Source organism: Mauremys mutica, chromosome 3 (assembly GCF_020497125.1).
Source record: "Mauremys mutica isolate MM-2020 ecotype Southern chromosome 3, ASM2049712v1, whole genome shotgun sequence".
NCBI lineage: Eukaryota > Metazoa > Chordata > Testudines > Geoemydidae > Mauremys > Mauremys mutica.
In genome coordinates, this window is record NC_059074.1 from 30494116 (window position 1) to 30510439 (window position 16324).

Below are 16324 nucleotides of genomic sequence, written 5' to 3' on the forward strand. Positions count from 1 at the left end.
GTTGACTAACAACATGTAATCATAAGGCACAGGATCATTCTGTACCTTTTGTTATCTCTTTGTTGTCACTAAGACCTCCACAGAGTGAAATGGCAATTGAAGGCAAGTCTCTTATTCCATCCGAGACACCTTCAACGCCACTGTCAACACCTGAACTTCCACCAGAGTGAGGGGACTGATTGGCTGACCGTGGTCCATTTTCATTTGCATTCTTTCCATGTGCAATATTATCATCGCTGTAGGGGAGAAAAACAAACAGTCTTTCAGTCCTCATTGTTTTCTGATTTGTATCATTCCCAAATTCTCTTCCTTCACAAGCCCAAACCCACATTGTGCACACACTAGGGTGACCAGATGTCCTGATTTTAATAGGGACAGTCCTAATATTTGGGGCTTTTTCTTATATAGGTGCCAATTACCCCCAACCTCCGTCCTGATTTTTCACACTTGCTATCTGGTCACCCTAGTACACCCTAAGGCAAACAGCTTATTAAAATGTGTGATTCTCTGGCATAACAGAAAATCAATTCTCTATGGCAAGGAATTCAAATTAGTGGCCACTCTCAGGCCTCATCTATACATAAAAGTTGTATTGCTTTAACCACACCAGTATAGAGAGGTGCAACCCCCACTACCATGGACACAGTTACACTGGTATAATATTGCTTCTACCAACATAGCTATGGGAAAGGGAATAAGCTATTCCAGTATAATGTATCTATATAACTGCATCCACACTACAGGCTGTACTGATATAACTGTTTTGGTAAAAAATAATCACCCTTAAATACTTGTATTCTATCAAAATCTGTGCGTAGATTGGTCATTATTTACTAGAACATACAGGGACAAAATTCTGTCTCTGTTACAATGACTTCCAGAGTTATAACAGGGCATTTGAGAGAAGAATTTGCAGTACAATCTCTCTCTTTTACCAATCTACCACTATTTTGTTTCAGTGTTAATATTCCATCCTTAACGACAATGTTTAAGAAAGCCGAAAAAGATACTATTCAAACTATTCTCACTTTAGTTGTTGCTGAATGGCTTTCTGTCATCAAAACCACTATAGTGTGATCAGGGAAGAGGATCATACAAATGTTAAAAGAAACTCTAATGGAAATTAAACCAAAATGATAATGATATATTTGGGGAGAAAACACATTTTCATAAATAAAGGCATCATAAGTGTCATCCAAAAATAATTTTCTATCATTTGTATTTGTATTTCTAGACGGTCAATCACTATGGTACAGTTAGAGTAAAATAATAATATTAATACTAAACTTTACGTGATTTCAGGTAACAAACAAGGTGAAAAGCATATTGTGCATATATCTCTATATATCTTAGATCGATAGCTCAATCCCTTAGGGTATCTTTTATGCTAAGAGCCATATACTGCCCTTGATCCATGAGTATAACTCCCAATAACGTTAACGGAAATTGCACAGCAGTCAGACTAGTATATAATGCTTAGCATTTTCTGTCACATTTCTTATGAACAAGTATAGATCTGTTACAAAGTTTCAAGAATCCCATCTTTTCTCTGCATAATTTTAGGCATCCTTCCCAACATCCTTTTTTCACCTAGACTCTCATTTAGCTGAATGTTACTTACAGCCAGTATTCCTATAATCTTGGCACAATGAGACCTGCTAAGAATCTGACAGGAGAAGATAGAGATTTAACTAATATAGTCTAATCTAAATAAATAGTTATACTTTTTGGGGAAATAAAGAGCAGCAACTTCTGGATCCATGTCAGTGAGGTCATCTAAATAGACACCATCAGCACCAAGATGCCGGCTTCGTTTATCTGTCAAACACAGAGTAAATAAATAATGAATTGGTGTCTTCCAAATACACAAGAAGAATTAAAAAACACTTATATCTTAAGGAGCTATAAAGCACGTGCACACAAAACTGGAAGGCCAAAAGTTTCACAACTGGCCACTGATTTTCGATGCCCTGGTGAAATACCAAAAGGCTGATTTTCAGAGGTGCTGAGCACCCACAATTCCAACTGAAGTCAATGCCGGCTATGCATGATGACTCATCTGGATACCTAACAAGTGAGGGACCAAAAAAAACTTTACAATGGTTTGGTTTTTCTGGGAGAGGGGTTATTTAAGTTAAGGCCAATGTTGACACAAGGACAAATGGATACAAACTGGACAGCAACAAGTTTAGGCTTGAAATTAGATGAAGGTTTCTAACCATCAGAGGAGTGAAGTTCTGGAGCAACTTCCAAGGGGGGAAGTGGGAGTAAAAAAAGTCTAACTGGCTTCAAGACTGAGCTTAATAAGTTTATGGAGGAGATGGAATGATGAGGTTTCCTACAATGGGCTGTGTCTCACCTGCGATTGCTAGTAGCAAATATCACCAATGGCTGGAGATGGGACACTAGATAAGGAGGGTTCTGAGTTACTACAGAGAATTTTTTCCCAGGTTTCTGGATGGTGGGTTTAGCTGACATGCTCAGGGTCTAACTGATCGCCATATTTGGGGAGGGAAGGAATTTTCCCCAGGTCAGATTGGCAGAGACTCTAAAGGACTCCTTGTATCTTCCTCTGCAGCATGGGACACAGGTCACTTGCTGGTTTAAATTAGTGTAAATGATGGATTCTCTATAATTTGAAGTCTTTAAATCATGATTTGAGGACTTCAGTAACTCAGCCAGAGGTTATGAGTCTATTACAGGAGTGGGTTGGGTTCTGTGGTCTGCAACGTGCAGGAGACCAGACTAGATGATCATGATGGTCCCTTCTGGCCTTAAATTCTATCAGCCTATCTTAGGTACTTTTATGTCTGCCATCACCATGTTATCTGAGCACTTCACACTCTCCAATATATTTATCCTCACAACATCCCTGTCCATTTAGAAGTGCTATTGTCCCCATTTTTCAGATGGGAAACTGAGGCACAGAGATGTTAAGTAACTTGTCCCTGGTGACAAAGGCTAGGGACTTGAACACGGGTCTCCCAAGTCGTAGCTCAGTACCATTACCACTGGACCATCTTTGCTCTCTTGTAGCCACTTCTAGAAGAGTGACTACATGGAGAGTGAAATCCTGAGAGTCCTACCCAGAGCTGTGACCTCCAGTTTGCATCCTTTACTCAAAACACACAACTCACTCCTGAATTTCTGACAAGTAATCAAAGGAAGGCAAGTGAAGGCGCACAAATGATTGCATACTAGATGGAACACCTCAATCACTCCCACCTTCACAGACGTGGAACCACTGGGGAACTGGCTGAGAAATGTGTCTGTAATGATGTCTGCTCGGGTAAAGACTCCAGCACCCTGGAGAATTTGGGGTCTACCAAAATACATATTGTGAATGCATAAACTTCATGTGGAGATTATATCCCTTATCAGAAAACAATCTAGCATCATCTTGAGAAATTAGAGAGGAATAAAATGGGCACAGTTATATTCCAATTGAAGATTATGTGTGTGCTGAACACAACAGAAATTGCTTATGTGTGATTAGACCATTCTGCTTTGTGGCATGCATGATGTTTATGCAAAGGACATGTTGCAACTTTGCTTTGAGGCTGAGGCATTCCACAAGCTAGCAGTGGCGTGGCACAGCTGTACAGCAGACTATTGGTACAGCTGAAAGGGAACTCAGTAGCATGCTCGGATTACAAAATTCTGCAACCCCTGGGTCTGTGAAACAGGGAAGAATTTAGTACAAGTTTTGCAACCCTGCTTATCTGCACAGATCTGCTAAATACAGTAACCAAGGGAGAAAATTATTTCTCTCCCTGTCATTACAGCTCTCTTAAAAAACCCACTCCACACGCACATGCTCAGCTGTTGTTTATGTTAAAAGGCATATTGCTCTCCTTTCAGTCTCTCCAGAAATGCTCTGGAGTTATAGATTAGTTCATCTGGCTACAAAAAGCCTAATCACTGTGGCACCTAGGTGCAAAATGACATGCGTAGAATTGCAGGAGAAACTGCTTTACCTTTCTTTCTAGAAGGGGAATCTGTTTTGCTTGCTTGCTGGACTAAACAAGCTGCAGCTTGTTTGATTTCTTCATTTGCAGGCAGTGATGGTGCAGCTGCTCCTAGAGCCTCTATCTCTGGTTCATTTATCTCAGCTGGCGCTGGCTGGGGGTCATTTACATCAGAAGCCGCAACAGCTGCCTGCCCAATGGCAGGTAAATCAGTCAAGCTGCTTATCTCCTCCGCAGACTCACTCTGAATGACCCGAAAATGAGTGCTTTCTGAAGGGTTTACATTCACCATGCTGGATTCCTTTGCCTTGAGTAGAGAAGTGGACTAGGAGAAAAAATAAACAGATCAGGATAATGAAAGCCCCTGAGAAAAAGAGAGACACAAAATAGTCAGAGGTTAGCCTGGTCTATTCACACAAAGCTCTACTTTGCACTGTCCTGTTTGGTTTGGATTTCAATGGGAGGTATGGGCACTGCGCATCTCCTAGGAAGCAGAATAGGGCCCGTAACACTTATCGTTGCTGTGCTCACTGAAAGCTGATTCTCAAGAAAACCAGCTACCGCTGGAAACCTCAGTTAGCTGAATCACTGGTTCTTAACAGCCCAATTCAATAGATGCTCTAACTGCAGAACTCTTGTTGATTTCAAAAGGGAGCTGCACTGTGAATGGCTACAACACTGGGACTTCAGTGAACAAACACTTCTAATAAAAGGGGTGGCTCCTAGTGAAAGGTATTCAAAGAGTGAGAAGCCATGCTAAGAACAACTCCTATTAGCCTGCCCAGGAGCTAAGCCCCCTGTAGAGCTGCTCCTTAGTAGAGCAGCTGCCAACAGACCACCAGGATCTTAGTTTGAGTCTCGATTATGATAATGTTCAAGGCATACACACCGCAAAGCTGTCATGTCATAGAGTCGGCCTATTGGTTAGGCTATGCAGCAGCTAGACATGCACCATACGCTGCCATACCCCGAGTGCAAAATGTTGCATTTACTTCAGCACTCACTCACTGTTATGCAGCTCTAATACTTGACATAGAATGAATAGTTGTGATCCATATGCTTACAAAGCCATAGTAAAGGTGCCTCTTATTTGGATATATGGGTAAAATTTTCAAAAAACCCTTAAGTGACTTTGGAACCTAAGTCTCATTGACTTTCAATGGGACATAGACTCCTAAGTCACTTAGGCACTTCTGAAAATTTAACTCTGCATCATCTGTCCATAGGGCAGTGGGACACAGTATTTTTGTACCTGGTTGTTTCAGTCACTGATGTCTCTCGCTATATAACCAAAGTTACAGGTGAGGCTAAGAATTTAAAAGTCAACTGGGGACTTTGGGTGCCCATCTGCAGACACCTTGAAAGGGCCTGACTGTCAGAAGTGGGTGCCCAGAACTTTCTGAAAGTCAGCTCCCTTTAGCATACTTTAAGATGGGAACCCAAAATAACTAGTCACTTCATGAAATCTTGGCCAGGAACATTCTCTATTTCAGTCAGTAACAAATATGAACAACACTAAGTACCTTTAATTCTGTAGGCAAAGTGTTTACATGCAAAGCCTTCCTCGTTTAGCAGAAATGTTTGCCTACATCAATATTTCCTATCTAGGCCAAGTCCCTAACTTGCCATTTCTTCCCCTGCAATACTTTAAAGATCCAACCCTTCAACTCTGTCCTAACAGCTAAACTCTTAACCAAGTCTTCACCATCTCCCATGTCAATCAGTGCAACCTCAGCCTCTTGGACAGTCATTCCAAAAATCCACAATGCCCTTTCCAGCCCATCCCAACTGCAGCCTCTAAAGCAATCTTCCTAGCCCATCCATCAAACCACATCACCATCCCCCTTTGAATTCCTTCATTGGCTTCCCCTTCTCTATCTCATTAGCTATTCATTTCTTGTCCTCATCTTTCAAGACTCCACATAATTCAGTTCTTAATCCCGACTTCGATTTGCCTGTATGAAGTAAAAGCCTAAAATCAAACACGTATATCAGCTATGTGAAATATTGCACCCACATGTACACGTGCCCTGTTAACAATACACAGTACATACTGGAAGGAATGAAACAGGAGTGATGTTTGATACCTTTGCAGCTTGAGGTAGTTCTCCCCAGGCCCAGTGCATTTGTGGGTTATTCTTCTGCATCCCCCTGTCCAAAGATTTACTGACTAATTCTGAATCGCTCTTAGGAGTGGGAGGGCGTGAACCTGAGGGACTGGAAAACAAACCAAAATGGTACTTATTAAAGAGCTAAGTAAAAGCAAAGCATAGGCCAAGCTGCATTATGCAGCATTCTTGTTGTCTATTATCTGTATTACAAGTGTCACCACAATACACTAGGCACCTTCCAACCGTCATGACCCAAAGAGTTCAGAAATCTAAGGAGCTCAGCAGCAAATCAAAGATATGGAAGCATGATAAACCATTTTCAAAATAACTAACTCTCTCAGACTGGCTCTCTGTGCACCCATTAATAGCTGTCAGGTTTTGATAGGCATCGGGGTCTTGAGGAGGAATTTGAAGGTGGTGGGGGTACAGACTAGTTCAGAGAGGGCATCCAGTGCATAAAAAAACACATGGAAGAAAGAGTGATAATTAGTAAATTACTAATCTGTGGCATCACCAGTCATCTTTGTTTAATGCAATAAAATCAGTAGTCAATAGTACGAATTGTCAAATCAGCCACTAATCAGTGATGGTTCGTAGACTGTAAAGCCAGAAGGGATGACTCTGATCATCTAGTCTGACCTCCTGCATAGCACAAGCCCCTCAAATTTCATCCCAAATTCCTGCATCAAGCCTACAATTTATGGCTGAGCTAGAGAATATATTTTAAAATCCAAATCCAATCTTGATTTAAAGAATCTACCACATCCCCGGAAAAGCTGTTCCCACAGTTAATTACCCTCACTATTAAAAATGTGCTTTTAAATTCTAATCTGAATTTGTCATGACTATGACCTTTCTTAACTTTTTCTTAGATCAACTAAATAGATTGAGGTTCTTTAGTCTGACTGTTCTCAGATAACAATTACTTTGCACTAGCACAATGGCAGATCTTAAAACTTGACAATTTTCCCTCTGATAAATAGACACGGTTACCTAATTATCTGCATTTTGCCCTTGTAGTTTCCTGTGCTTGCTATAGGAAATACCTTAAACACGGCAAATGCTAAGTTCCTCCAGCTACAAGTAATTAGTTATTTAAGAAAATCAGCACATTTGCAAGCGTCCTTGCTGTAAAAAAAATTTTCCTATTGATTTCCAAGCTCTTTACAATCATTAATCAATGCTCACCACAATCTCATCATTTTACAGATGAGGAGATTAAGATTTTTAAAGATATTTACATGCCTAAAGATGCAAACAGGCATCTAGTGGGATTTTCATGGGAGTTATACATCTATGCACTTTTGAAAATTCCACTGGGGCCCACATACACAAAGGTATTTAGGCTCCTAGCTTCCATCGATCAAGGCCCAGGTGTCTATTTGCATCTTTAGGCACTTAACTACTTTTGAAAATCTGTCCTTAAGTGACTTACCCAAGGGAACACAGTAAATCAGTAAGTGGGTTAGGACTTGAACCCAGTAATCCTACTAATCCACCCTTGTCCCCCCATAAAACACAATGCATCTACTGGGCATTTCACACAAGCACAATGAATGAAATTAATGGAGCAATCCTATCGCCTTGAACTGGAAGGGACCTTGAAAGGTCATTGAGTCCAGCCCCCTGCCTTCCAGAGCCCTAAATGGCCTCCTCAAGGACTGAACTCACAACCCTCGGTTTAGCAGGCCAATGCTCAAACCATTGAGCTATTCCTCCCCTGCATATATAGTCAGTATTTCATTTTGTAAATGTCTGGCTTTGCTTAAATGCAATTTAGATATAATAAAACTTAAAATTTTAGAAGGCAAAAGATGTCCACATTCCGAAATTCTTTTCTATAGTGCTCCCCTTGTAGATTAACACACAAACACTAATGTAACTTTAAGAAGTGCACAAGAATTATAATCAGAATGTTTGGGATGTCTGGGCCTCTTAAATTAAGTGCTGTAATATAAAATCAGAAATGTAAACATGCACCAGAAATATTGCATTATTTGCATAAATAAATAAATAAATAAATAAAAGGATGTTAAAACATTCCTACTACTTAGATTAGTTGGAACATTATGCAAAGGTTAGTTTCCCATGCCATCTACAAATCGCAAGCTGGGGTTGGTGTTCTTAGCATTCTGAGGTGAGCTGTCACTCCTTTAGAGTGGACGTCTCGGACTCTCTTCCTGCCCACAGAAGTCCCAAAACTACCATGATTCCATTGCACAAGGGCACTGGGAAGCAAAAAGCTACATAGCACAGATCTGCAACACACCGTGCCTTTAGAACCATCACAAAAAAATGACTTTAGGAGACTCCAAGACTGAGAAAGAACGTAAGCATATACCGGTAATGCAAATGCACTGTCGCTTTGCAGCATACTACCACTGCTCTGCTTGGAAAGGATTTCCTCTCCCATGGACGTGCATAGTCTTTTTTGGGCCATGAGGTTACTCAACTGAAGAGAGAACTCCTCCCCCCATGGATAGGGATTGAGCCTGGCAGAATTATATGAAAAATCACCAGGAATTTAAATACCCTGAACTGTGATGTGGGACTTCCCCTACCTCAGCACTTCCCCTGGGCTTACAATGACAAACTCAAGGACTTTTTTCTTTACACACCATGTTCCCTTAATAATGTTAAACCGTTCCTACCACTGACCAGCACCTCTCTGAAGTGACCCCTGGTTTATTACTGAAGGCACGAACTATGTTTATGAGCTCATGTGTATACTTCTGCCTTCACACCTCATGTTGTATATTTTTGCCATGCTGCGTCTGCTTAAGACAGTGTTCACTGCACATAGCTGCTGTCAAAAATCAATTTTGATACAAGACTAACAAAGCTCATGATCACATTGCATATTGTCTTCAAAGATTTTTGTTTTGCTTTTTACTGAATTGGGACAAATTAAGTGCCAGAGCAATGGCAGAGTTTTGCATGCTTCAATCAGGGATGAGCTGGACATATTCAAGATAAAGACCATGTAAGTCTCGTAATCTAGTGATTGTGTCCTGCCAGGTAGGAGACCTTCTAGGTTCATTTCCCACTTCTGATTTCTTGCTCTCTGTCTTGGAAGGGGTTGGGAAATTCTTCAGGTAATGCACTAAACTCCTGAGGAAGGGATGTCTTGCATTGGTCAGTAGCCTCAAGAATATTAATGGCTCCCAAAGGAATCCTGGCCATGTTTTAAAAAATGGTGATTATGACATGAACGTCAAGGCTAGGAGGTATACATCGGAAGGGAAATAAATAAATGGAAGGGTGGGATCTCAGTGGGAAAGATGGGGAGATTAGAGAATGATGTTGAAGACTATGGGGGGATAAATTATAATCCCACAAAACAGACTGAATTTAGCCAGAAAAAACTGTTACAGAATCTACCCCTGAAAGAGCACAGTATTTTTTACAAAGGGAAATATGTAGCATGATCTGAACTTCATTAAAGCAGTAAATATTTGGATAGGACTGAGAGTTGTCAAAATAGTCCACTTACCATCACAGCACGGTGATGTGCACCAATAGGTCAGGCAGAATAGCAAAAGTGGGGAATTCCTCAGGCATACAATAAACACTAGTGAAATGATTATTAACTTTGACATTTGTTATGTGCACTGCAGTAGTGCTGTGAAGGCAGGACCCCATCATGATAGGTGCTGTGCTAACAGGTATCATAATAGAGTCTCAGCCTGAAGCTCTTACAATCTAAGCTTTAGATAAGAGACAGGGGGATAGACAAACAGATAGAGAGACCACAAGGGAACAGTGTGACGGCTGTGTACAGGGGAATAAGTAGCATTCACAGCACACTAGCTGCCTGATCAAATGCTAAAAGGAACTGATGTTCTCTTTATCTATCTGTTTGTCGCTGACATAGAAAAGATGCATTTGAGCACAGGAGGGATGTGTTTTTGATTATTTAAAGTGGTGTTGTGCTTGGAAAAATGACATGGTAAAACGGCAGTGAGAGCTTCCATCTTTATAACCACCAACCCGGCAAAGACTGCCTGAGATCTGAGATTCAAACTAGGCTCTTTCTTCTCTCAAGTCAACATCTGTAATAAAGGTTCCATAGGCTGAATTAGGCCCTGTTATCACTGTGCAACCCCACTGTTTTCCAATTAAGCCCTTGGTGAGATTTGTGAAATTCCATTGTCTTCAATTAGTTATTACAGGTTAAACCATGATTGAACCATATCCAGCATTCTGTTGATTTTACACAATAAAGAATGGAAACCTTACTTTAGTCACTGTCATGTCAGCATCCTTTCGCGTACGAGAGAGAGTAGGAATTGCTGTCTATGATGTAGATGGTTTGCAATGTCTCATGTAACTGAATCATCCAATCCAAGATTTGCATGATCTTTGGCAGTTATTGCAAATGTATTGGGAGCTGCTTGCTTCTTACAGGCTCTTTTCTCTTCAAGCTGTAGGAGCCAGCTTCTGTCATGGACTTTGATACCCTGATGGAGATGATGGTGCCACTTGTTATGACCACTTGCCAAGTTTTCCCATTGGTCAGGATCAATTCCAAATTCCTTTATATCTTGCTTGCATGCGTCTTTATAGTGAAGCTTGGGACATCCTGTTGTTCTTGTTCCCTCTGATAACTCCCCGTATAGCATGCCCTTGGGTATGTGTCCGTCTTCCGGCCTACTCAGATGGCACAGCCAGAGAAGTTGTCTTTGCTTGAGCAGGTTTGTCCTTTGAAGAACCTCTGTGTTGGTGACTTTATCCTGCCATTTGGTGTTGAGTATGTGGCATAAACAGCATAGGTGGAAACTGTTTAACCTTTTCTCCTGATGAGCATAAGTTGCCCATGTTTCCCCACCATACATGAGAGTTCTGAGGATACAGTAGCATTTTGGTCTTGATGGTAAATGTTGAGTTGTTCCGCGCTCTTTTAGTTAGTCTGCTAAAGGTGGTGGCAGCCTTTCCAATGCGAACATTTAGTTCTTCATCCAGTGAGAGGTTGGTGGTCACTATAGAACCTAAATAGCTGGACTTTTGGACTACTTCTAGCTGGTTTGCATTTAAGGTAATTGAAGGATCTTGTGCAGCTCCCTGTCCTAATACAACAGTTTTCTTAATGCTGATGGTGAGAGTAAATGCCTGACAAGCATCTGAAAGGTGGTCCATGAGTTCCTGGAGTAGATCTTCACCATGGGCTATGTGGGCAGCAGCATCAGCAAATAGAAGTTCCCTGATTAGCACCTTTTTGACTTTGGTCTTTGAGTTAAGTCATGATAGGTTGAAGAGAGTTTCCCATCCGATCTTGTGTGGAGATACACTCCATCTTTCATGTACTGAAACGCACAGTTCAAAAGTACCGAGAAGAAGATTCCAAAGAGTGTAGGGGCAAGAACACATCCTTGCTTCACTCCACTTTTCATCTCAAAGCTGTCCAAAGTGGATCTATCAAACTGGACAGTTGCTGTCATGTTGTTGTGGAATGAACATATAAGACATAGCAGGGTTGGTGGGCATCCTATCTTTTCTAGTATTACAAACAGACCTGCTCTGCTGATTGTGTTGAATGCTTTGGTTAGGTCCACAAAGGCAATATACAATGGTCAGTTTTGCTCTCTGCACTTTTTTTGGAGTTGACTCAGAGAAAATACCATGTCTATAGTTGATCTTCCAGCCCAGAATCCGCACTGTGATTCAGGGTAGACACGATTCGCCAGCTGTTGTAGGCCCAGTAAGATGACTTTTGTGAAGTCAGAGGTATACACACAAGAAAGAAACATCACCTACAAATCACTGGACCAAATACCAACTCTACAGGTCATGCCAGAGCTAGATGTGGAGCCCACTGTAGAAGAACTAAGCAAGGCCATTGATTTGCTATCAAGTGGCAAGGCTCCTGGAAAAGATGGCATCTCAGCGGAAATCCTCAAGCGTGGGAAAGACAGCCTACTACCATATCTTCATCAGTTGTTATTTAAATGCTGATGGGGAATGGTGGTGCAGAGAGGCTAAGTGACTTGCCCATAGTTACATAAGAAGGATGTAGCACAGTAGGGACTTTAATCTAGGTCTCCTAAGTCCTATGCTATTGCCTGGACCATCCTTCCTCTCTACAGATGCTCTCTCCCCTACATTCCAAAGTACAGAAAAGCTTCCATCCCCCACCCAAAGAATAAAGATAGGAGGACAAGAGAAAAAGGCTCCCTCACTCATACCGCCCCCTCTCTTGTCTGATTAAGCATCATCTCGTGAGGGGTTTTAGATTTTTCATTTAAAAACACTGTGTTACCATAGAGGGAAAGCAAACTCCGCAGGAAGACACCGTTTTCTGTGAAATGGAAATAACTTTTTTTTTAAATTAAACTACAGAAAGCCCAAAACGAAATGTCTGCATTAACTTCAATAGAACTACAGCAATTAACACCAGCCGAGGAGCTGGAGCATTTGTCCTTGGATGTTTTCTTGGTCTTTTTTCCATTTTTCTAATCCTTTTCCTCATTATACTGATGTTATATTACCCATCACAGTGCAATGCAGGGCTTCTCTGTGCAACTTCTCTACATTCAAAGCTCAGGTAGGAGGTAAGTAAAGGAATTTCTGCTATCTTGCATTTTCCTCCCAAGTGTCTAGGTTAGTAATAAGCAGCTTTGTAAGTTAGGCAAAATTTGCATACTGTTAATGCATTAAAGGATTAATCACACATCCCAAGAGAGGGAGAATAACTCCTCTACCTGTCTGTAGCAGGGAAGTGAGAGGATTGATGAGGACAAGAACTAGATAGGCCTCCATCTGCTGGAACAGTGAGATGATAGGATGGCCCTGTGCAATCTATAGGCTTACTGGATAGCACGATACATTGAAAGAGAGAAAAACTGGGTGTCATTATTCAAAATAGGTGCTAATTAATACAAGCTCTTCAGGCACTCAAAGGCCATTTGAAAACAGGACTGTACATCTCAAGTTTTCAAAATCTGAGCACTGTAATCAAGAAGCACAAAGGTAGCATACAGTTCAAACCAGCCACCAAGTCACCAAGAAATAGACTTCACTGGAACCTCACTGTCACATGCGGAAAGAGGACCTGTCTGATGTCAACTGAACAGCTTTGAGGCTGTTCCTCAGGAGGAAGAAATGCAATCCAAATTGACACACTTTGATTCTAATGTATGCACACCCACCCTGTGTGTACACAAAGAGTATTAAACAAGAAATGCATAAGAAATATATGTATATAGTATGCTGTATGTATATGTGTTTATTACCTATAATGAACATTCCATGTTATAGTCACTTTTGTAACTAAAGAAATAGCTTTTTGAAATAGACAAAGGAAGCTTATTTTCTTCAATCATAAAGAATCTTGGGTTTTTTACATATTATAATAATATAATAATTGAAGATATACCTATCTCCTAGAACTGGAAGGACCTCAAAAGGTCATCGAGTCCAGCCCCCTGCCTTCACTAGCAGGACCAAGTATTGATTTTTGCCCCAGATCCCTAAGTGGCCCCCTCAAGGATTGAACTCACAACCCTGCATAGTAGAGTGCAATCTTGCAAGTTCTTGGAAGGTTAAAAAAAAAAAAAGTACAAAAAAATAGACTCATGACTAAATTCATTAAAGTCTTTCTGTGTAGCATGGATTCAAGTTCCATGAGTGTTACTACACATGTGAGTAATTGCTGCAGGATTCGATCATTGTTTCTGGACAAATGAATTTTTGGTTTAGGGCAGCATGATTTCCAACTTCAAAGATCAGCACTGGGCATGTGACCAGATTAAGGGAACAAATATTCTAGGATTCAAACACAGCATAGTCCACATTTGAAGTGAGAGAGTTGAGTTGCCCTAAAGCTGTTGCATACTGTCAGAATTCAAATGTAGAGACAAGGTGGGTGAGGCAATATCTTTTATTGGACCAACTTCTATTGGTGACAGAGACAAGCTTTCAAGCCCCACAGAGCTCTTCTTCAGGTCTGGGAAAGGTTCTCCCAGCGTCATAGCTAAATGCAAATGTGACATTGGGAGTACCTTTCCCAGACCTGAAAAGAGCTGTGTGTTGCTCAAAAACTTGTCTCTCTCACTAACAGAAGTTGGTTCAATAAAAGATATTATCTCACCCACCTTGTCTCTCTAACATCCTGGGACTGACATGGCTACAACAATACTGCATATTCGACTGTAGAAGGTATTCATCTAGTAGTTTGATAGTGACAATGCTTGACTCCACAAGACTTGAGAAGGCAGCAAGTAGGACTAAATGAGGAAGGAGAAATTGTTTTAAAAAACCTATATATTATACTTCTGTATACTGTACCTCTGAAGGTGTGACCACTCTCCATCTGAATGGGCGTATGGTGCAGACTGTGAAAGCATACTGATTCCAGAAGCATTTATTTCAGACACTTCTTCACTAAACTCATCCGTAACAGATATCCTGAGCATAAAAAAAAATGGAAGTTAAAATAATGTTTGAATATTAAATTTCCTCGTATCTCAGTTAATAGACAGAATAATGCAGACATGTTCTAGTACAGGGATTGGCAACGTTTGACACGCGGCTTGCCAGGGTAAGCACACTGGAGGGCCGGGCCAGTTTGTTTACCTGCCGCATCTGCAGGTTCGGCCGATCGCGGCTCCCACTGGCCGTGGTTCGCCACTCCAGGCCAGTGGGGGCTGGGGAAAGTGGCGCGAGCTGAGGGATGTGCTGGCTGCCACTCCTCAACTACCCCATTGGCCTGGAGCAGCGAACAGCAGCCAGTGGGAGCCACGATCGGCCGAACCTGCGGACACAGCAGGTAAACAAACCGGCCTGGCCTGCCAGGGTGCTTACCCTGGCAGGCCACGTGCCAAAGGTTGCCGATCCCTGTTCTAGTAAGAAGACACCCAGATGTTGGTATAAATCAAATTGTGAGAGAAAGTCCCAGTCTGACTCACACCCTATAGCTCCACAGATATCATTCTCCTGGTCACTTTGCTGTCAATTTCCTAGATTAAAACTCATTCTCAGGGCCAGATGCTCCTCAGCCATGTGTGCTGCTGGAGGGAAGCTGAAATCTGCAGAAGTGGATGGGGGCAACGGAAGGGGGAAGCAATGACTCTGCTACATGCTACTCTCACCTTCTGAATCCTCAACATCCCTTTTGTACACAGACTGTGGAGATGGAGCTTTTCTGGTTCAGAGTAGATGTATGGCGGGTGGGAAGTGCATATAGTAGGAGGTGATAAATCCGAAGCAATAACCACTGTACGTCACAAGCTTCCCTCCTATTCTGCCAGATTTCAAAGCAGAAATGCACCCATGAGCTATTGTTGCTCTGAAACACAGGTAGGGAGAGGAAAACAAGGGAGAGCCAACTGCAGAGCTGAACAAAGAGGTCCAAGAGAGGACTCACAGAGCGGTTGGCTCTCCATGCTTGTAACTTCAGGATCTATGGGGTCTGCACAATTATAGCTCCAGTAATTAGTGGATCTGGATATTCTGGATTAATCATGAGAATGTTTTATCCACTGTATGGACACAAGATAGAGTATAGGCCAAATTCTCTGCTGGTGTATATCAGGGTAGGTCCACTGAAATCAATGCAGGAATGCTAATTTACACTAGCTAAGGCTATGATCATGGGTATCTATTAGATTCCTGTACCTATACATTACCAGGGAGTAATAGCCAAACTAAAAAGGGGTTTTCTCCATGTTGGTTTCAGACCAGAAGTCTCTCGGATTTCATAACTAGTTTTCAGGGTTTGGTTATTAATTCAGAAGGACATTTTTACACACACATCCAGAAAAACACCCGAGTCCCCTCTCTGTGCAATACATGCAAGAAACATTTAATCCTTTCAATCTGGCATTAGATCTACATTATAAATGATGATACCTCATATTGTCCACGGGCTCATTCTCTTCCTCTGAACTAATCTGTATAGAAAACATTTCTTCATCTTCTGATGTGTCTCCATGCTCTTCTCTTTTTAAACTGTCAAGTTTATGGGTAGATTTCCTCCTCCTCTTCCTTCTTTTCTTCACAGAGACACAAATCGAGGAGCTTTCTATAGCAGACTGGGAAGCAAGACCGGGGATTGATACCTGTGAGGATCCAGTGGACTCCAGGTTCCTCACCCTGTCCATTAAGTTTCTCTTCAGCTGTGATTCCATCAGAGCAGCTCCCTCTGATAGAATGGGGGAGGTAGCAAGGTGGTAAGGAATTACCTCCTGAAGACAAAAATCAAAACCAGGGGGTATATTATTCCCTCCCACAGTCAAAAATAAAGGTCTA

General features: G+C 41.6%; 1 protein-coding gene across 10 annotated transcripts in view; it reads right to left on the reverse strand.

Moving 5' to 3' along the window:
• Positions 1-16324, reverse strand: part of LPIN1 (lipin 1) — a 66274-nt gene that overhangs the window by 23554 nt on the left and 26396 nt on the right. For 9 of the 10 annotated variants that reach the window (XM_045010713.1, XM_045010716.1, XM_045010717.1 and 6 more), the window contains 6 exons: positions 15926-16260; positions 14363-14482; positions 6056-6185; positions 3978-4293; positions 1725-1818; positions 46-236 (listed from right to left, as the gene is read on the reverse strand). In XM_045010713.1, coding sequence (XP_044866648.1) covers positions 46-236; positions 1725-1818; positions 3978-4293; positions 6056-6185; positions 14363-14482; positions 15926-16260 — 1186 coding nt within the window. The remainder of the gene's footprint in view (positions 1-45; positions 237-1724; positions 1819-3977; positions 4294-6055; positions 6186-14362; positions 14483-15925; positions 16261-16324) is intronic. The other variant, XM_045010719.1, reaches the window with a different exon arrangement.